The sequence below is a fragment of the Cryptotermes secundus genome, unplaced genomic scaffold, assembly GCF_002891405.2.
Source record: "Cryptotermes secundus unplaced genomic scaffold, Csec_1.0 scaffold1561, whole genome shotgun sequence".
NCBI lineage: Eukaryota > Metazoa > Arthropoda > Insecta > Blattodea > Kalotermitidae > Cryptotermes > Cryptotermes secundus.
Window position 1 is genome coordinate 4,657 of NW_019723942.1, and position 22,917 is coordinate 27,573.

General features: G+C 38.7%; 1 protein-coding gene across 1 annotated transcript; it reads left to right on the forward strand.

Annotated features, from left to right (window-relative positions):
* Positions 1 to 329: 329 nt before the first annotated feature.
* LOC111862230 (hydroxyacid-oxoacid transhydrogenase, mitochondrial) lies at positions 330 to 22,072 on the forward strand. The gene is made up of 10 exons (XM_023847443.2): positions 330 to 582; positions 7,627 to 7,747; positions 8,365 to 8,573; positions 10,702 to 10,898; positions 10,988 to 11,156; positions 12,722 to 12,889; positions 15,940 to 16,098; positions 17,295 to 17,446; positions 18,692 to 18,813; positions 21,667 to 22,072. Exons 1-10 carry the CDS (start codon positions 530 to 532, stop codon positions 21,748 to 21,750), a joined length of 1,434 nt encoding a protein of 477 aa, XP_023703211.1. The 5' UTR covers positions 330 to 529; the 3' UTR covers positions 21,751 to 22,072.
* The last annotated feature ends 845 nt before the right edge of the window (positions 22,073 to 22,917 follow it).

Here is a 22,917-nt window from a genome sequence, read left to right on the forward strand (position 1 = left end):
AAACAGTCGTGGTGCTTTACAAAGCGGTTCTGCGTTTTCTTGGAGGAAAAGAATACCCTAGGGTACTGGAAACCTGTCACATGCAAGTGTAAGATACTATTGCCGTGCCGAACAGTATTCAATGAAAGGGGCTTTTAATATATAAGACCTTGACGTTCTCTTACAAGGTTATGTACTGAACGGATCTAAGAAATCTTCGCATACTGCGCAGGGTTCTGACTCGACATGAGTTATGGTATTTATTATAACCCGTTACATAACTTTGTACACTCCCTTTCGTAATTCTCAGTTAACATCATATGGTTCCAGCAAATTTTTGGTTAGGTACAGCAGGATTCTGTGCTATTCATAGGTGCAGACTGTACATCTCTACAAACAGATGACGTCGATTGAAGCTGACCTTGGTGTGTTTACGTTTCTGTCACGTCTGGATCGGGCGAACTGCGATGTGAGCTGGGTACAGTGATTAACGAATTTGTGTGTCGTTTTCGTACTCCTGTTTTGGTAGTTTGGATAGGCGAAGAACAAAATGACGCCACGACGAAAAGTTCTGGACCTTCTGCAGGTTATTTCTAGTGCTTCGTAAGTAGAACACAATCACGATGATACTTAGAATTATTGGGTTTTTGGACTTTGTCCATCGTCCGGTATTCTAGAAACCAGAAAACACAAAATTTGGAAACTGGATATGTTCCAAAAACCAAGCAAGTATGAGTATTATACACTACTGTCAGAACCCCATAGAATTTAATGACATAATGATAATAAATATATCATGCATAGATCAGTTGAGAATGTGCTAATTGATGGGGAGTCTGTTTTAGAGACTAGGAAATTAGTACCATTTAACAGTTGTGACCCAATTAAAGGTGTTAACTGATAAATTAGGGAATTTCAAAAGGGAATTATTAATATATGCCATGCAGCCAGTGTTCAATGAAGCAAGGAAAATTTGGATAACTGGTCTTCATAGAGTTGACCTGGGCACTTCGCCCAGATGAAAAAGTATTGTCAACACATGATAAAACTGACAAAGAAAACTGTTGAAAGTATAAACTTGATGGTTTGCACCTTCTGTTTCAGATGTTTGGTAGTAACTCTGTTCAACGTTTTTAAGTGTGAAAAGGATGATGATTGAGCTGTAGTGTATTTCGAATTAATGAAAATTATTATGGAATTCTTGGACTTCTTCTGCCTTGACAGATTGGGCTGCCAGGCCTGTTCCCATTCAGAATTAATACTGAAATTTTTAATCTTATAGACAGTCTGTAGGACTCCTTAGATGAGTGAACAGCCAATCACAAGGACAACACAAACAGAATGAACGTAGACAGACTTCCATGCCTTGAGTGGGATTCAAAACCACAATTCCAGTGTTTGAGCAGGCAGAGACATTTTGTGCCTTAGATGGCATGACCACTGTGATTGGGTATTATTCTGGAGTTTTGTTGTGTTATTTTAGGGGAGGGTCACAAAGGAACAATTTAATTTAATTATTTCAGCCTGCATTCAGATGACAGCAGGAAGTTGTTTGATTAAAATGCTGCCAGTTGCTCAGGCTGTACAGCACTGAATGGTGATAAGGTTACTGAATAATGAATTGGCAAAGTGGAAGCGAGAGATAGTGCCTAATCTGAGGTACTGGTACTACTTTCTCATCTTTCACAGGAGATACTTAGGAGACGAGGAATGTGAGTAGGATATTGGTGGGAAAGCCAGAAGGAAAGAGAGCTCTAGGAAGACCAAGACATAGGTGGATGGATAGTATTAAAATAGATCTTAGAGAGATAGGATGGGATGGTATGGACTGGATTGATCTGGCTCAGAATAGGGACCAGTGGAGGGCTCTTGTGAACACAGTAATGAACCTTTGGGTTCCATAAAATGCTGGGAAATTCATGAGTAGCTGCAAAATTGGCGGCTCCTGAAGAAGGGCTCAGCTCAGTGAGTAAGTGAGTAAGCGGTAGTAGTTTCATTGTGGACTGACAAAAGAGCTGCATAATCTTAAGATAGCATAGATATTGTATAGAACTATAAAGTTTATTTTGGACTTTATCCATCATCTGGTATTCATTCATTCATCAGTAATCGGTCAGACGACAGGTCCACAGTCTTTTCCCAAACAGTACCTCCACTTAATGGGATCTTCCATTTTTGGAAAGAGACTACCCAGGAAATGTGATAATTTTTTCATTTGCTTTCCACTCTGGTCACATCATTTGCTCTGTGCATCAAGTGCTCTGATGACACTGCTTCCAGCAGCAGTTTTTGGTGTCTCTTTTCATCTGATTCCTACCCATTGACCTGTCCAGCAAGGGAGGACCTGCCAGTAGTTCCCCTTCTGCTGGTATAGTTCTCAGGGACCTTGGCATACTCAAAGACCCCTCACCATGATAAGGTAGAAACACCAGCCAGGTGGTATATAAGACAAAAAACCATATTTGTAGAGACTATGTATGTCTCTACTAAGTTGGGCCTGTTAGAAAGAGGTAGTCTCAATCACCAGACAAACTCATGTAAATAGAGAGGAGCCTATAAACACTTGACAACAGGTTCAATCATTGGGAGATAATAAAAAATCAAAATAAAAGACAAGCTAAAACTTTTGTGCCAAGCATGCACATGTCAAAAATGTGATAAGACAGTGGTATGGATTAAGTTCCAGGAATTGAGTTAAAAACGAGGGTAAAAACTATAGAGGATGTATAGCTAATTATGTAGATAAAGAATCATGCCACCAGGACGACTTCTCGAAATAATAAACTCCAGGACAAAACTAGCACATGTAGTGGAAGACACTGATTTTCATAAAAACTTTCATTTTGAATTGTTGACCTCTTCATTGATGAGGGGGATCCATGAGGGAGAAATATCCAAACTGGGCTGGCTGATTGGATTAGTTGAACATGCCATGTGAGGTGATTCCTTATACTTTCTGTACCTGCCGTTACTTTCAATCTCCAAGACCCTAGCTTCGTCCCAACCTACCTTCTGGCCCTCTTCATATGCATGCTTGGATTTCTCTAGAAGACCCTGCTTGAGATTATGCCTGTGTTCGCAGATTCGCATGGCCAGTAGTCTGCCTGTTTCACCAATGTAGCTTCTGCCACATTGACAGGGAATGCTATAGACGCACTGTGCCGTCTGTTGAGGATACCTTTTTGGTCTCGTTCTCACGAGCGAAGATCGTAAAGTGTGTTTAGTTTTGAAGATGGTCCTAATGTTATACTGGTTTCTTATGCGCTTAAACTTCTCAGAAATATCCTTGACATACAGGATATAAACCGTGCCAAAAGGCTTTTCCTCTTTTCTCAGATGACTACTACCCTTGGACCTGATAACCGAGTGAATAAAGCCTTGAGAATAACCACTGAGTTGCAGGTCACGTTTCAGGTTGTCAACCTCCATTAACTGGTCTTGCCGGTCTTGGCATATAGTGGTAGCTCTATCATGAAGACTAAAAAATTCCTCTTTTGACATGTGGGAGATGGTTGGAATTGAAATTAAGATATTGGCCAGTGTGGGTAGGTTTCTTGTAAACTTTCGTGGTCAGAGCTGTCCCTCTTTTTATGACCAGAACGTCCAGGAAGGGGATCATTCCCTCCAATTCTATTTCCATAGTAAACTGGATGGCCAGTCTCAGGCTGTTGAGGTGGGTAAGAAAATTCTGTATCCCCTCTGCACCATGAGGCCAGATCACAAATATATCATCCACATAACGGAGCTACAGCGACGGTTTGTCCCGCGCCGAGTCAACAGCCAATTGTTCAGAGTGTTCCATGTAGATGTTACTAACAATGGGAGAAAGGGAACTACCCATTGCCATGCCATTCTTCTGCTGGTAGAATCTGTTGTCCCCTTGAAAGTAGGTGGTCCTCAGGCAGACATCCAGAAGTTCCATGATGGCTTCCACCTTCAGGACAGACCGTTCTGCCAATGTGTTATCGTTTTCAAGCCTACTTCTGATGACCTGAAAGGCTTCATCCACTGGAACGTTGTTGAAGAGATTAACCACATCGAAGCTGGCGAGGGTGTCCTGTCCACAAAGACAGCTGAATAGGTCTATCTTGCCCCATCCACCTGAGGATAGAGACAGATCCAGTCTCCGAAATGTTGTGGTTTTTTGTCTTATATACCAGACGATGGATAGAGTCCAAAATAAACCTTATAGTTCTATACAGCATACACCATCAGAATCCTTTAAAGTCTATTAGCATACATACTGTTTGTGTTGATTGAGGTCTTGAGTGTTTACACTTGAGTGAATGTGAGCAATGTTGCTGGTGTTTCAGAGATACATGCTGCTTCCATCTTCAGGATCAGTGTGTAGGTTGTATGAGTTTCCATATATGTATAGGTTTACTGTATAAAAAGTCACCTGGAGGGAGAGTGACACATGGTGCCCTGTCATGGCCAACAGAGACACTGGACCAGGAAAGTTTTGAAACATTAGAAACAGCCCTTTTACTTTCACAGAATTCACAAGAAGCAAGTTGCTGAGGGTTTTTGGTCCACTCCATGGCCCTTAAAAGGGCTGTTAGTTTCCTTCAGAACTTCCATGGTCCACTCTCCCTATTGGCCAAGATGGGGCATTAGCCCCATGCTTCCTCCCTATGGCTCTTTCAAAACATACAGTAGACCTGTCATATATATATGCAGGAACTTGTGTAGCCAGTATACATAAAACCTGAAGATGGAGGCAACATATACCTCTAAAATGTCAATAATGCTGCCCACATCCACACTGTAAACACCCAAGACCTGAATTAACATCAGCAGTTATCCACACTGAAAGCCTAAAATCAATAAGTGTACCACATTTTCATATACACAATACATGCTTTTTTTTTAATGTTAGTATGACCATGGTCATACTGTGTATTATCGTGCAAATTGTTTGTAGATAATTACTCATGTTGCATTAAAAAGGAAATTGTGTGCCCCAGTGCAAATGCTTTCAACAAAATCCAGAGTATTCTGTAGTATGGAAAAACTAGCATAACTGTTTTATATAAAAAACTGGACAGTCCATAAAGTATGCTATAACATAATATTTTCTTGAGAGGAGTTGATGTAAATAAGGAGTAAACATTATTGATCTTGGTTTGGGTCTTAGGACACTTAGGGGTACACAAAATCATCTTTCACTGTGTTTTAAATTTGCAAATGCAGTTTGAGAACAGGGTGTTGAGGAGAATATTTGGAGCGAAGAGGGATGAAGTGACAGGAGGTTGGAGAAAACTTCATAATGAGGAGCTTCATAACTTGTACTCTTCTCCAAGTATAATTAGAATGATCAAGTCAAGGAGGATGAGGTGGGCAGGTCATGTAGCACGAATGGGTGAGACTAGGAATGCCTATAGGATATTGGTGGGAAAGCCAGAAGGAAGGAGACCACAGGGAAGACCAAGGTGTAGATGGGTGGACAATATTATAATGGATCTTAGAGATATAGGATGGGATGGTATGTATTGGATAGATCTGGCTCAGGATAGGGACCAGTGGAGGGCTCTTGTGAACACGGTGATTAACCTTCGGGTTCCATAAAATGCTGGGAAATTCTTGAGTAGCTGCAGAATTGGCGGCTCCTCCAGAAGGGTTCAGCTCCATGAGTGAGTAAGTAAGTAAGTTCAGGATGTTACTTAATAGGCACAAAGGTACACAGTTTTCATTTTTTTGAGTAGGTACTGATTTTACTCTTGAGTCACAGGATACCTGGGATATATAATCCCACCCTCCAATTGTTTCTTAAATTTAGAATTAATAAAGTTTTGAAACATACAGTGACATCAGAGAATTCAATTTTCATGAATAAATAGTAGGTTGTACCTCAGTACTCCTCCCAAAATGATGTCCCCCTTTGCACTCATTGGACATTCTTTTCACCTCATTTCTTTCTTGAAACATTATATTCGCCTTTTATCACCTCTAAAGGCCACCATATTCCATTGGTTTGCAGTCCTTGTTTTTGTCCTCTTTTTCTATATTTACATCTTGTTTTCCTGTGCATCTTAAGTCTTCTACACTGAAGACATAGGTAGCAGGTTCGCATCTATCTCCCAAAGTACACAGCATCAAATCTTCATTCATGACGGCCTGATATCTTGCATTAAGTGCCTGATTTGGCACCAAGAGTCGCAGAATATGTGTAGGTAACAAAATTTGCTTTCACTGGTTACAAATATAGCTTCATATTTAAAGAAATAGTCACAAAAAGTAAATTATAGTACTATTTGGTGAACTTACTAAACTAACTCCATGGAGATGAGCCCTTCTTGAGAAGCCACCAATTGTGCAGCTACTCAAGAATTTCCCAGCATTTTATGGAACCTGAAAGGTCATTACCGTGTTCACAAGAGCTCTCCACTGGTCCCTATCCTGAGCTAGATCAGTCCAGTCCATACCATCCCATCCTATCTCTCTAAGATCCATTTTAATACTATCCATCCACTTATGTCTTGGTCCTCCTAGTGCTCTCTTTCCTTCTGGCTTTCCCACCAATATCCTATATGCATTCCTCTCCCCCCATTCGTGCTACATGCCTTGTTCATCTCATGCTTCTTGACATGATTGTTCTAATTATACTTGAAGAAGAGTACAAGTTATGAAGCTCCTCATTATGCAGTTTTTTTGTTTGTTTTTTTTTATTGCTAATGGGGTGCGACTAAGTCCGTTGTACTGCGGCCACCTCTGGCCTATTGTACCAGCCCCAGATGACAGTGAGGGTGATTGTGGAGCAATTGGTGGAATGAAGATTGGCAGGGGAAACTGAAGTACTCGGAGAAAACCTGCCCCAGAGCCACTTTGTCCACCACAGATCCCACTTGACCAGACCTGGGATTGAACCAAGGCCGTTGCGATGGGAAGCCAGCGACTAACCGCTTGAGCTATGGCGTGGCCATGCAGTTTTCTTCAGCCTCCCATAACTTCATCTCCCTTTGGTCCAAATATTCTCAGCACCCTGTTTTCAAACACCCTCAGTCTATGTTCCTCTCTTAATGTCAAGAGACCAAGTTTCACACCCATACAGAACCACAGGCAAAATTGTAGTTTTGTATATTCTAATTTTTACATTTTTAAACAGCAGACATGAAGATGAAAGGTTCTGGACTGAATGATAGTAAGCATTACCCAAATTCAGTCCCTTCTTAATTTCCACCTAAATCAAATTTTAATTTGTTACTCTCACTCCCAAATGTTTAAGCTGTGACCTGACAGCAACATATACTTGATTTTCTCTGCGCTTACTTCTAGACCAACCTCCTTACTAGCGCTGTTTGACATAGAACATGGAATCTCAGCTTTTAGCATAAGTTAAACTGGTAGTATGATAGAGGCAATTCAGTCTGTTCCATGCAATCCTGTGATGCAATTGAGTGGTTATCACTTATATTTCATATTTATGAGATCCTGGGTTTGATTCTGGGACCATTGGTGAGTTACCCACAATGCATTCAGCATGGTTTTCCCTCAGTCTGTCCAGCCAAATGCTGGGATAATACAGAGGCCATGACTGCTATATTCCACATCTTTCACAAGTAATTTGTCACAGCCAACTTCCATTTTTTGCTGTATAATCATTTTAAGTGAGAAGGCATCATAAATTAGAAGTGTGATTGGTTTCAGATGCAAATGCCCTGCACATGCTCATCCTGCCACCAGTTTTGGTGTATCAAATATGCTCGATCTTCGATCCCATGCAAGCTCCACTCCTGATGCAAAACCATCGAAAGAGTATGCATTTGAGGTAAGGAGTTAAAGATTATAATGAACTGTGTTGTAACTTCTGCTTTGTGATTCCACATATGGAGAATTTGTAATTTTTCTGGATGGAATTTAAGATTGTAGACTGTAGAAAAAAAAAAGGTATGACAGAATTTATTATGGACTGAAAAATATCAGTCCACAGGGAGAATAATTGATTCCTAGTTCAATAGTGATTTTCTAGCTACGTAGGTTATGGCAGGTGGATGTGTGATTGACGAACATGGAGGAGTATGGGAGGGCATGGTTCTGATCTCTTTTTAAGGGAAATTCTGGAATTTGCATAGAGTGACTGAGGAAATCACAAAAAGCCTCAGTCAGGAGAGCTGACCCCATGGTCAAGATGTGAACCCAGAACTATGATCATTAAAACATGCCATTTCATCAAAATTGAAAGACTCTGTTTTGTGATTCCAAGCAGATCAGTCCTAACATCGGAAATATGATCTTGTTAAAGTTTCTTCATTATGTAATATCCTAGATGACCCATTTGCTTTATCCTTCTAGGAGCCATGTTTTCAAACACTTGCAGTTTATGATTTAAGGTAGTGCATAAATGAAAAGTGACAAATGAAATGAATCTATATTTCATGCGTGTAGATGGCATGTTCAACTATTCGATATGGCCCAGGAGTAACCCAGGAAATTGGAATGGATCTTGTGAATATGAAAGCAAAGAAAGTGTGTGTGATGACAGATCCAAATATTGCAAAGCTTTCTCCACTTAAAACAGCTCTAAATTCTTTAACAAGGGAAGGAGTCAAATATGAAGTCTATGACAAAGTCCGAGTTGAACCAACAGAAGCAAGGTAAGCCTATGAAAGTCTCTGTATATATGGTACTTAAGTAAAACTGGAATGATACAAGGTTCTGACATGTGTCCAAGACACTGGTAACCTTCCAGTCATTTTCACAGAGCTGTGTAACATCAGAGATTCAAATATTTATTTCTGAATAATTTTTATGTTGTGTTTTACTTTATTGAAGATTGATACTCTGGTGCAGAAATTTTGTAATCATTAAAAAATTATATATATGATATCACCCCAAAACAGGGTACAGTGGACACATACAGGACATCTCTCAGTGTTGGACATCAGTGTATGAATAACAGGGCCTATAGTAACAAGTTCCAGGAAGGGAATAATGCATAGTACCTACTTTCTTTGAAGTATTTTAGTCCATCTGACCCATTTCTGTATGTAATTCCCACTTGTAGACTTGTCAGATGGAACTCCAAAGTTTATATCCGTCAGCATGTCTGTAATTGTTAATATATAAAAATGATTCACACTGAATTTGTAGGTTATGCTTATAAAATTTCACATGGTGAGATCAAATCGTTTGTTGTCTTTGTCATACAGAAAGCTGAATACAGATTTTGCATGCTGAAATGTTGTATTAGATTCTAAAAATAAATGCATCTTTACAAAGTGAGATTTGAAGCTCCCATAGCAGAGAATATCAAGATTACAGCCCAGGGATGTGGCATTTGATAGATAAGTACCATGTTTCTGAGGAACCTGCTGCTTTCACATTCACTCTTGTAACCTGAGGATGGTGGAAGCTGGTTCCTCTGTGGGGAAAAATGTGAATAAAGTTAGGTTTGATCAATAATTAAATCAGTCACTGGGATCTGTGACTCTTTTGGTTTATTCATATGCCCAAATAATTATGTGCATGAAATTAACAGACCCCCATGAAGCAGAATACTTAATGAGGAGGTGATAGTCACTGAGCTACTCAAGAAATTCCTTGCCCTTTCTGGAACTGAGGGTGTGTTTGCAAAACATGTTAAGTGGATGTTCTTATGTTAGGAGGATGTGGCCTCCAGATATGGAGGATACAATCACATATATTGAATAAGCAGTTCCAGACAGCTGGTATGGGGCAGTCCTCCAGCTTGATAATTGGATGTGGGCCTAAGAACCGCTCACCACAGAAAACAACTGTGTTTAGAAAGTTACGTGGGACTTTGCACTTGGACAGATTAGATACAGGAGAATGCAATGGAGCAGCAGTGCTGAAACATCACTACGTGAAGCATGCAGAATGGGAGAAGTAGTAAATACGTGGTGTGTTCAATATTTGTGTATGGTATCCATTGTTTAGGTCCAGGGTAACTGAGTAAAGCAGCTGACTGCATGCTGAATGACTGGAGTTTGATTCCTAGAAGGGGTAGGGTTTTTTTTATCTTTACCACCACTGTGTTTACACCACCTGCACTCAGTCTCCTCTCCAGTGGTTCCTGAGTGTCTCTTTCCTCAGGGGTAGACCAGTCTCTGGATGAAACTGACCAGTGAGATTGCTGAGATTAAGAATGCACAAGTCTTCAGATTCTGAATTTTTGTTTATTCAGTGATTATTTTTCAACTTCAATGGTCATGCAGCATCTAATAGCAGGGTGATTCATGAGTGATGAATTGGAAAGGATTTGGATAGAAGCTTTCATGGACAATTTTTAGGTGTTATCCCCAGCATTTAACTGGAGTGACTAAGGATAACCATGAAAAACATGTTAGGATAGCTGTTCCATGGCCTAAGTTTAGAATCTTTGACCTTCCAAATATGAAGCAGGCGTGTTAACAGTTCAGCTGGATGTTCGATAAGAATGTATAGAGCTTTACCTCTGTGCCTCTGTACATCCTCATGGTGCTTGGGTACAAAAGAAACTTCACCATTTATCTGTCATGAAGTTTTCTGACAGATGAAAGGCAATGTTTTCTCTGTGCCTCTAAATTACATATTCCTAATAACTTGGGCACCAAAGAGATAAGAAACATGTAAATTAGATGAATGAAGAAATCTGGATGTGTATGAGAGTATGGACATGTTTAACCCCAGAGTAAAACTCTGTATAATAAAGTGTATAAGCTTCTAAACATATATATCTTAACACCGCCGTGAAAGCCTCAAATCTTATATATATCTTAACAGTTTACAGGAAGCTGCTGATTTTGCAAAAGCTGGAAAATTTGATGCATTTGTCGCAGTCGGGGGTGGGTCTGTAATGGACACATGTAAAGCTGCCAACTTGTATTACTCTGATCCAGAAGCTGAATTTCTTGATTATGTTAATCAGCCCATTGGAAAGGGGAAGCCTGTCACATGTGCTCTTAAGCCTTTAATTGCAGGTGAGCAAACATTACAGCAAGAAACTATGTTAATTTAAGAATACCATCTTCTGGGACGTAGCACCGCTGATCTGAATCATTTGTTTCAGTTCCAACAACTTCTGGGACTGGCAGTGAAACAACTGGTGTTAGCATTTTTGACTATGAGCCTCTGAAAGCTAAAACTGGAATTGCAAATCGTGCCATTCGGCCCACTTTGGGCATTGTAGATCCTCTGCACACCCTGTCAATGCCTGAGAGGGTTTGTAGTTATAGTGGGTAAGAAATTTAATGTGATACTATGTTATTGTTTACATTGCGGCAACTATGCTTGTAATCTACCTGATGATGACCTGTAGGATTGAAACATGTTGTAGATGAAACATCTATAGTACATGAGAACTTAGCACACCAACAATCTATGAACATGACAAGAAGTTGTATCTCCAAGACTGCCCCTGTGAATTAAATGAAATACAATTCTCTGTTTGTGTTTCATATTTTAAGGACCTATTCAGCTAACTATTTAATTAACAAAGTCTCTGACAGCAGAATTTATGTATGAACACGATAATACCAAAACTTAACATTGAACATGATTCTGAAACTTAGTGTATTTCAATATGATAAATTTTAGTATTATTGTCCTGTATCCTTCTCAAGCTTCCAAATAGCTGCTGTTCAAGAGATTTTCACTAAAATTTGGTGTATATTTCTTGTTTTTCCCATCTAGTGTCTATATCTGTTTTACTAAATATAAAATCAGAACTGACTAAAATGTGGTTTTGGACATTTAACATGACAGAAAAGTCTTACATTTTAAGAAATGTATCGTTATATAGAAGTTGACTTTTGTAAATGTTACTTTACTGTTAAAGGAAGGATGAACTATGTGTCAGGACTCTAGAAGATTACTAATAATATAACCATTCAGATATAGTGTATTTTGAGTTAAGAAAGAATTATAACCAACTGCCTTTATAGCTAACAGAACCTGAAAATTTCACATTGTTAGTGTGTGAACATCACCCAGAATCAGATGAACCCGTTCCACATTTTCATAATCTTAGGAGGAATCATTTGAATATTATCCTTAGATTTATTTTAGTCATCAAAGGCTGTTTTCTAAAATCTACACGAATCTCTTGTTTCTTTTGTCTCCATATTTAGCCTATTCCTTCTTATATGGTTGCTTCACTGGCATCGGGTGAGCTGTGTAAATAACCGGGTTCCTCATTATGTTAATATTATTCATTTTCCATATAATTTCCATCCATTTTCCTGAGCACTTTTTCAAATTTCTATAGTTCATAAAATGATGAATTAAAAGTTTGAAATTTTGTAGGAGTGAGATATTACCTTCTTTTTTTTTGTCTTCAGAGATTGAAGAATATGATATCTGGTCTGCTTATTACTCTTTGAACTTGAATGTCATAATAATTCCATGCTATCATCAGTCACTTGTCTTCACCTGTCCTGTCTACACGATTTTTTCATTCTTTGTCCTGTGGGGTTATAATTCTATGCTATCTTTGGCCTCTAGTGTTTACACATCTGGTTGACATACTATCTTTACACTGTGAGATCTCTTCACCTACATTATCAACCGCAGGTTCTCACATAATTCATTATTTCTTCCTTTTATTTTTTTTTATTCAACGAGGACTGTAAAGTTCTCATTCCTCTTCAAGTTTTTGATGTTGTAAATTAGGACAGTGAGAATGATGTGAGTATTAACATTGTGTGGGTAAATGTCTTATTTTGTGATAGTGTAAGAGTATAAGCTGCATATAGAAGCATATTCACATGTTTTATTGTAATACAACTTTGTGTTATTTCTGTAGGTTTGATGTGTTGTGTCATGCACTCGAGTCCTATACAGCCATTCCGTTCTCAGAACGTACACCCCGCCCTTCAGATCCTATCTTGCGTCCTGCATACCAAGGACAGAATCCAATCTCTGATGTGTGGGCCAAATATGCGCTTCAGATAATGAGAAAATATTTTGAAAGGTAAGTGCATGTTTTTCATTGACAGTTCTAATTTGAAATGTTAGCACATTACAAAGTCTGTTGGTAAACATGATGGTAGGAAAAATATCAGTGGTGCTTTGAAGACTTCATTTTTGTTTAGTGTCTGACTAGGTCTTGTATAGTTATGCAATTGAAATGCTTAAAACATGCATAAGAAGTGACTGAATTAACTTAATGGTACAAGCTCTTCCCCGGGCAGTTGATAGTTACTCAGTTAAGGTATCTCCTGCTTTTATGGACTCTGAAGATTCTGCTCTTTGGATTATCTAGAAACAGTCCAGCATACAGAGGCTTTATCTCCAAGTCTCACATGGAAACACACAATCGAGGCTTTTCTTTCTAGTAACAAGTTGAACCACAAATGAAATAATTTAATTGCGTTGGGGAAATTCTTACATTGAAATCAGAAAATAATAGAATTCACTTGTTGGAAACCCATACATGAACTATGTATCCATTCCTCTAGAGATTGTTACTGGAATGAATGTTACAGATACTAATTGTTATCTGTGAAGCAGAGATGATCACATGGTGAGAACAGGGTCCTGAGGAGAATATTTTGAACTAAATAAGAGGAAGTAAGAAGAAGTGAAGAAAAGTTAATAGTAAGGAGCTTCATATTTTGCATTCTTCATTAAATGTTATTTAAGTGATCAAATCAAGAAGAATGAGTTGGATGGGACGTGTAACATCTACGATAGGAAATGCATACCAAACTCAGTTGGAAAATCTGAAGGGAAGTTATTTAGGAGACAAAGGTAAAGGTAAAAAGGTAAATTTATCCCTGTGCTTAACTAATTAAGCACTACGCCACGAAGACGTATGGGGGAGTGGATATATAGATCCACGTTTTCTTGACCTCTGTACCAGTTGAAGGTGAGTGGTCAACTTCATGGTCTGGCCACTTTACCCCCAGTGCCCATTGGATAGGAGGCTGGGTTTGCCCCAGAACTGGTCTGGAAGACATGGAGAAGAGAAAGTTCTTGACCTTACTGGGATTTGAACTCTAACCTCTCACTCCATTCCATAGCCAGTCACTATACTGACTGAGCTATCCCAGTTCCTTTGGAGACAGAGGTATGGAATGAAATGAAGATAGATTTTAAAGAAATAGGACTTCAGAATGTGCATGGGATTCACAGTAGACGAGGATAGTAGTGTCCAGTGGTGTCCTGAGTCGATCATGGTAATAAAATTTAAACTTCCTTGGCAGAAATATCTTGAATAACTGAGGAACTATCAGTTTCTTAAGAAATTCTGTGCTCCAAGTAAGTTGCTTACTGTCTGTCTAGAGTAAATAATTTACTCAACCTTGAAACCATAGTGTTAATTGCCTTCCTAGCAATATTGTCATCACTAGTAACTTCAAATCATTTGAGCATTATACTTGATAGATAGTTCCGACATGCCATTCCAAGTGATCTGGATGTAATGAATTAATCTTTTGTGTTCCTGTTTTGGGACTGATAATTTCATATGTAGGATTTAAGGTTCTCATGGCAGTGATTATGAAAAGTTGTAGCTTCTGGGATATAACACTGTGTAGTCTGTTGAAAGTCAACTGACATGTCACCTTCATCATCAGGGTCAGAGACCGAACCAAGGAAGAAACCAATGTGAAAGCAACTCTGGTTTCCACCTGCTTTCATGCTGGTTTCTTGCTTGGCTTATTCTCTGGCTAGGAAGATGGAGGCAGTATGTTCCTGCAAAATGTCAGTTGAGTTTAGTGGGCTCCATGGTGTTATATCCCAGAAGACAGAACTCATGATAATTTTGTATGTTTGTCATGGTAACACTGCACTGTGAATAATTTATCGACCTTAGCTGTCATCTTTGACAATAGAATTTTTCCTCAGCTGGTGTCTGTGTTATTCCTTGTAAGATGATTTTAAGGATGAGACAACACTGGTGATACAGAACTGGCAGTCATACAGTGGTTTTTTATTCTGATTTTAGACTGCTCATGCTCACTAGGTGGGGTCACACAGTAGCGTAGTTGGTTCAGACAAGCCAGAAGGTCGCAGGATCGAATCCCGATGAGGTGGATTTTTTCAATTTACCTAATCCTTCCAGCCGCACTATGGCCCTGGGGTCAACTCAGCCTGTAACAGAAATGAGTACCAGGAATATTCTTGGGGGTAAAGGGCGGCTGGTGACTAAGGCTGACAACCTTGCTGCCATCCATGAGCCAATTGTCTAGAAAATGTGGGAACCTCAGGATCTCACAACCCTATGGGCCTTCATGGCCTGTTACAGGGATACCTTTACTTTTTACTTACTTACATGCTCACTATCATATAGGCCACACCATAGCTCAAGTGGTTAGTCGCTGGCTTCTCACCATGGTGGCCCAGGTCTGGTCAAGTGGGATTTGTGGTGGACAAAGTGGTGTTGGGGCAGGTTTTCTCAGAGTACTTCGGTTTCCCCTGCCAATCTTCATTCCACCAATTGCTCCACAATCACCCTCATCTATAATCTGGGGCTGGTGCAGTAGGCCAGAATTGGCAGCAGTACAAGGGACTTAGTCCCACCCCACTAGCAAAAAAAAAAAAAACATGCTCACTAGGTACATACTCTTCAAGGTCAGGTCGAGTCTTTACTTGTAGTTAGATGCTTGCAGATGACCATTGTGCTTTTGGAAACTACTCCCTTTTTCAGCAGTGACATGGTGGATGGGCAAATGTGTGACCTGGAAACACTAGTGCCATTCGCTGGAGGGTCTTTGATGCTGTATAGTCTGACTTGTTATAAACACCATTAAATAAGCCTACATAAGTAACAAACAAATCATAGGATCTTGAAATACTGCACCATGACAGATTCTTTTGAAATCTGAGAAAAGCAATGCAGAAATGGAAGATAATCTTGTGAAATATACACAGTGACTTTGTTATAAATGGATTTAATAGGAAGTATGAGTGGTGTTATCAAAACCTATAGCCTCTAAATGCACCATAATAATATTATTACATTATAATATTTTGATTATTAATTTTAAGCTGTTTATTCATAATACTGTACATTTTCAGAGCTGTGTACCGACCAGATGATGTTGAGGCTCGATCCAGCATGCATCTGGCGTCCACAATGGCTGGAGTTGGATTTGGTAATGCAGGGGTACATCTTTGTCATGGCATGTCTTATCCCATATCAGGCAATGTGCGATCATTTCAGCCTAAAGGATACAGGTAAGATATGTGTTAAATGGAGTGAATATTCCAGAGTCATAAGGTAGTGAATTATATAAAGATATTAATTCATTCTGTAAGTTTCTGTCCAAGTAGAAATAACTGAAAGTAGAACAGATCCTTTGGTCAAATATTATGTCAAAATACATGTGGTAAATTCAGAACATAATGAATCTTTTCTTCAACACCCACTGTCAATATTTGGAAAATGAAACATCAACAAGACCATGTACTGTATGGTTACAGCACCAGCTCTACAAGCTGGGGAAAGGTTGACATAGTTTAGCTATGGGCAGGAGAACAGTCATGCAGAAATTGGATAGTATACTGTTCTCATGGGAAAAATTTGAAGTCTATTATATGGAATAATGAATTGATGTCTCTACTCAGGTATGCAGGGTGAGCACAGATGATCTTGACAATTTCAGAAATTTGGTGTGCAATTATCAGGCAGGAAAATACATCTGAACTTTCAGACATAGGATTACAACTGTCAGAGTTCTGAACCAAAGTGTGCACATTTGGTTGTAGTGGTTTGCTGGCAGTCAGGTAAATGGCGACATCCACAATTTTTCAAAACCTCGAAGGGACTTTGTAGAAGCACTGTATTATCCTCTCAGCTGCACCAAGTCTCTGAAGTAGTCTTATCCATTCAGGTTTTGAAACTAAAATTTGGTACATATATTGCCACCTCCCATGTTAGCTACATGAAGCTCCTCATTATGTAACTTCCTCCGTATTCCTAACATTTCAAGCCAAATTTATTCACTTACTCATGGTGAAAGGTCTTCTGTGAAAATCTGACAAGTCATTCAGCTGATCAAGAAATTTTTAGCCTTTTATGGAACACAGAGGCTCAATGCCATGTACACAAGAATCTACTGTTATCTCCTTCCTACATGAATCCAGTGTATTCTCACACTGTATTTCTTCATAATCTGTTTTAGTACTGTACTTCTATCCATGCCTAGGCTTTCCAAGTGATCTTCCTTCACATTTCCCAATCAAAATTTCTTATATTTCTCATATTCCCAATTTACCTGATCTTTCATATCAATGTTAAATATTAAATTTTTGCCTATGTTGGCATGAGTATTTTTTTCTTCAGGTACAGTTTCTTCTGTAACACATGTTGACACAAAAAGGTATTGATCCTGTGAGTGATGTGGCCATTTCAATCTTATTGAACATTGCAGTGATGACCACCCAATCATACCTCATGGTTTGTCAGTGGTCATGAGTTCTCCAGCTGTCTTCTCTTTCACTGGTCCAGCATGCCCTGAGCGCCACCTGGAAGCAGCAGAGCTCCTAGGCAAAGATGTCCGCAATGCTAAGAAGGCAGACGCAGGTATACTGAGCCTGTTTATTTCCTTTGACTTCCATACTGCATGTCTGAGCGTGTTTAAGCACGCCTCCCTTGTAATATGACAAACATGACACACTTTAGACTGTATCCCACTTTTCTTATATCGTTTTTTAAGTATCTTCATCGTTGTACAAGATTGTAATATTTTAACAGGCCTATATTCTTCTGTATCCACATCAGATTCAAAAACAATAGTAGGTGTGCAGGCTGTTTGGTTGACAAATACGTAAATATCATATTAACCCTTTCACTGCTAGTATGTTAAGCAACTCTCAGTGCCCTCTGTGCTGAATTATTTTTTAATAAATCTTTTATAAATAATTTAAGTCCAAAGTATGAAAATTTGTGAAGAAATGTAACTAATCCTACCTCAGACAGGGAATAGGCATCAGAGGTTGCAAAAAAGTTGAATTATTCAGTATTTTTCACAAGGGAAAAGTCCATTTAAATTGGGGTTGTCCAAGATGGTCAAAAAAGTACATAATTCACTATCCTAGTCTTATCACTATGTCACATTTTGACCAAAGTCCACAACTTTATTTAAAACTATTATAGAAAGCACCACGCACTATATGAAACCATTCTTACTAGCCCTGTGAAATACCCACAACCTTTTATGTTTCTAAGCTAGAGGGCAGAAGAATGCAGCCATTGAAATGAATGATGCTTCATTATGTTCCCAGTAGATGACTATGCACCTGCCAAGTTTGAATGAGACTGGTGCAAAGAAACCTGAGATTTGAAACTATAAATACGGGTTTTGTCGATCACAGCAAGGACACCATGTTTTTCAGAGATTGACATATGTCGACCACAGCAGTGTAAGGGTTAAGGAGGAAAGTTAAATTAGATTAAGTGATAGATACAGACAAGTAGACAGACATACATTAAATCCATTCATTGGATATTTAATAATGCTGTTTCAAATGCTGATGAGGTGGAAGGTGATTGTGAATGTGAGTGGGTAGGTATTTGCAAGGGGATGGCTGTGTTTCCTGGGCCAGTCTGCTTTTGTGTGGAGATACAAGATACTACAAGGAACCTCACACGATAGCTGGTAACCTGGCTGTGATTCAAACTGGATACTCCCCAAATATTCATAAAGTGTTACCACTACACCAACCTGCTTGGTGATACACAAGGATCAGTTGGATTACATACACAGATGTGCAGTGTTTTTTCCATTCCTATGTTTGTGGCTTTTAAAACGAAAAATTTACCTCATAGGTCTGATTCTGGCAGACACAGTTCGTGGCTACATGAATATCATGAAGGTAGAGAATGGCCTCAGTGCTCTAGGATACACCAAAGCTGATATTCCGAATCTTGTCAAGGGAACCCTGCCACAGGTAAGATTAACAGCCATCTACTGTGAGAGTGTATTGTTAAATTTACAAAGCCTGTTTGGGTCATTAATGTAAGGAGATGAACCAGGTATCTGGCATGTGCAAAGCAACTGAAATTAATATTTTATGCATAAATTTATGCAGAGAGGAGGATAATGTTAACAGTTCCATAGGATATACTGAAGGAACTGCAAAAGCTACATCAACAGGGAAAACTGTATGCTGAGCATGTATTTTGGAAAAGAAGTGACAGCATGTTATTGTTAGACATTGATCAGATGTGGCAGGTTTGACAAAGCACCAGTAAATGACCTGTCTCAGATAGTGAAGAAGAAAAGCAAAAATAAAGATATTATGTTTTTGGACATTATCCATCATACTGTTTTTATCTAAAATTCTGTCATGTGTATATTTCAAAAAACAACATTTCAGAGACTGCATTCTCTCCATCTTCATGTAAAACCTACTCAGTTAGGACCAGTCGATAGAGCTGGTCCAGAGATAGGGCCTAGCTCTGTCAATTGGGCCCAACTGAGTAGGTTTTACCTGAAGACAGAGACAGAATCCAGTCTCCGAAATGTTGTGTTTTGAAATATTGTGACATGTTGATCCCTACCGCCCCAGCTCCACGTAGCGGTAACTTAGCGCTCGCGTAATAGGCGAGTAATCACCCCGCAATGCGCAACGCGCGGTGACGTCACGAGCGGAGCCGAAGAGAGCCGAGCGGAGCCGAAGATAGCCGAGCCCCCGTAACCTGGTAACTATGCAATGCTAATCAACAGCGGTGACGTCACACTAGCAACAGCGTCCTAGGCTATACGCCACGTCACACTAGCAACAGCGCAAGGCTATATAAGTGGACTCCACAGCAGCTACCAGTTCAGTTGAAACATAGCAGCCTGCGAGTGTGCGATAACTAAGAAGTCAGCGAGCGGAAGACTTATTGTGTGCTTTCCAGACATAGTGATTGCTGTAGTACAGTTATACTCGGAGTGTGTATTTCAGGGAGACTTGTATAGCTCCCGCGTTATCAGTACGTGAAGACAAGTGAAGATTGTGTTAAGAGATTTTGTTGTAGGGTTTGTAAAGTGTGGAAACCCGTAATATTGTGATCATTAATTATAGCCGTTATTTGTAGATTGTTAAATAAACCCAATTAACCATCTCTACGGCGTCTACCGTAACGTAAACACGTTACAACATAAACAGGACGGTGTTTAGATAGTCAGTATGATGGATAATGTCCAGAAACATAATATTTGTACTAATATACCATCGTCAGACTTTTAGTTATTATTTAAAGGCTAGAATAGACTAGAAAGAACATATTGTAGTAATATAGCAGGCTCAGGAAAGAATCCAATTATACAGTTGCAAACATCTGACGTATTCATTGATATCAGGAACTTCTATCAATTTTTACCATTTATTTTCCCCCATAGAAATTACATTTATCTCTTTATTTAGCCATAAATTTCTTAATCAGGTTTTCGGGTAGGAGTGTGAATTTTTAAGTTTCTGAATCGGTAACAGTGCATTATGACATTAGGTGTATTAACAGCATCTTTCTTTAATGTTTGCATCCTTTTGTGTATTACGTACTATATACTACTATTATACAACCATCAACACAACAGACTCACAATAAACAAATCAATATTATTGTATTGGTATTTATTTATCACGTACATTTGCTACATGTTTTGATCCAGCTGGATCAACATCAGGCAAATATTAATGTATTGAATTTTACAGCAGATTCTGTTGGTAAGCAGTATAAATGTTGCCAATAAGAGGCATGTTTGCAGTTTCTTGTTACAAGGATAGCAAGATTGTGATGAAATTAGCACCAAATGAGTTGACAATTTGGACTATTTTATCTATAATATGAAACATATTTGCATTGCTGTTTCTGAAAATGCTTAACTAGATTAAATTGCATGACTTAGTGTCAGAAAATGGTGCACTTGGTTATACAGCGCAACGGGAAGTGGGGGTCATGATACTTACAAATGTACTGTAGAGAAGTGAGTCAAGTATTGTCATAACACTGTCCGAGGAAAATGCCATTGAATTTCTGTGTAACTGAAGAGTGCAATTGCCTATTGATGAATAAAAAACTTCTCACATCTTTCCTATGGCATATATTTAAGGGATGCAGTATCAGAATCCACCATCTTTTGGTTATACTTTATAAACTGTTCATTTTAAATCTGCCGGATGTTTAGAAAGGCTATATGCAACAATGAGTTTGTGCCATCCCTTGTTCTCATTCTCAGAAACTAGCAAGTTAATATACGAGTATAAGGCATATTTTTTATGAATTTATAATTACCAGACATGGAAATGAAATTTTATACAAACTGTAAAAATTCTCAATACCAACCTTAAAATCTGGATGGTTACTTCACCTGATACCTGTAAGCCCATGTATGGCATGAAGACAGAAATTTATGCATATGTCTGCACTGAAAATTTCATAAACTTGTCTCAGTAAATGAACTAGTAACAGTTTGGGGTCAAACTAAGGGATGTCACATGTAAATATATCAGGCACTAGTAGGAAAAGGAATTTCTTACTCACAAGGTCATAAGAAACCCCTTTCTACAGTTAATCTTTATGTTTTGAACATTCATATTTCCTTTATCACTGCCATAGTTTTTAATTTCTGTGACCAGTGGGTAGTTAAATATAGCTATCAGAAGTGTCAGATATGATCAGTCTAATCATTGCTGACATTTATGATGTTCCCCCTCCTTTTACAGTTGAGCTAACTGATTTTAGCAATGTGAGTGGTTAATGCAGTACCAGTGTTGTGATTTACCAGTACAACTAATATCATATTTATGTTCCAGCATCGTATTACAAAGCTTGCCCCAAGAGAGCAGTCAGAAGAGGATCTTTCGAACCTGTTTGAGAAGTCTCTTACTGTTTTCTAATGATTCATTTGTTATCAACATGAAATGTTAAAACTCTGGGTGTACCTGCTGGCAGCTGTTATCATTCCACTGTTTTGCTTGTCTAGAAGTACAAAAATAATTCATTTATAAAGTATTGAATTGGGAAGAATTTTATGTTTTACATGTAGTAGAATGTCCTGTTTCCTTCTGGTGTTCATGTAAAGCAGAACAATGCTTCTATCACAGGTTTCTCCACTCGATAGTACAGGATCAACACACGTCATACACTAGATGGCTGAAAATTTTTGAATAGTAGCAAGTATCCTGACAGTAACATCCTTTGTGCAAAATACTTTTAATACATTAGGCATGAAAAAGGAAATTTAATTGTATCAGGTTTTGCTGTCACACATGCGATAATGGCTAAGGCCCTGGTGTTTAAGTGAACAATGTCAACATCAAAGTATAGTATCCACATTTGAAAATTTGTATTAATTTAAATAAAAATGTTGGGTGCATGCAATAGTGTAGTTGGTTGAGGCACTATGCTACAAGCTGTAAGGTCACAGGTTTGATTCCTGATGAGGTAATTTGATTTTTCAATTTACCTAATCCTTCCAGCAGCACTGTGACCCTGGAGTCGACTCAGCCCCTGACAGAAATGAGTACCAGGAATCTTCCTGGGTGTAAAGGGCAGCTGGCTTGTAAGGCTGACAACCTCAATGTCTCACAAGCTTATGGGCCTCCACAGCCTGTTACAGAGATAACTTTACCTTTAAATAAAAATGTCATGTCCTGTCAAATACTTATACTGTCACAGTAATCATATGAACAGCCATTAGTCATTATTTACAATTTGTGTGCCAGTGCATGATACCTGTACTGGTACCTAGGCCCTGGAATTTAATCGGACATTAAGGCTCTATAATGCTTTTCATTAGATTTCTAAATGTTTACAGATTTTGAATAAACATTTCTATTATATAATAAAAAAATTTAAATGTGACAGTTTAAAAAATGTCTGTCCTGTTAAGTATCAGCATAATCAGAATCACATTAACTGCAACTAGACACTATTTAGAATTTAAGTCCTGTCACTTAAGCATGTATTTACATTATAAAAAATGCTATATGATATTTGTGCTGCCTGGTCAAGGCTGTTGCAAACCTCAGGGAGCAGTGATGCATATGGTGGAATGATGATTG

Coding starts and splice junctions, on each gene's coding strand:
- LOC111862230 (XM_023847443.2), top strand. CDS start 530: ATGACGCCACGACGAAAAGTTCTGGACCTTCTGCAGGTTATTTCTAGT. Junction 11,157..12,721: donor AGGGTTTGTAGTTATAGTGG/GTAAGAAATTTA, acceptor TTATTTCTGTAG/GTTTGATGTGTTGTGTCATG. Junction 16,099..17,294: donor TTTCAGCCTAAAGGATACAG/GTAAGATATGTG, acceptor TGAACATTGCAG/TGATGACCACCCAATCATAC.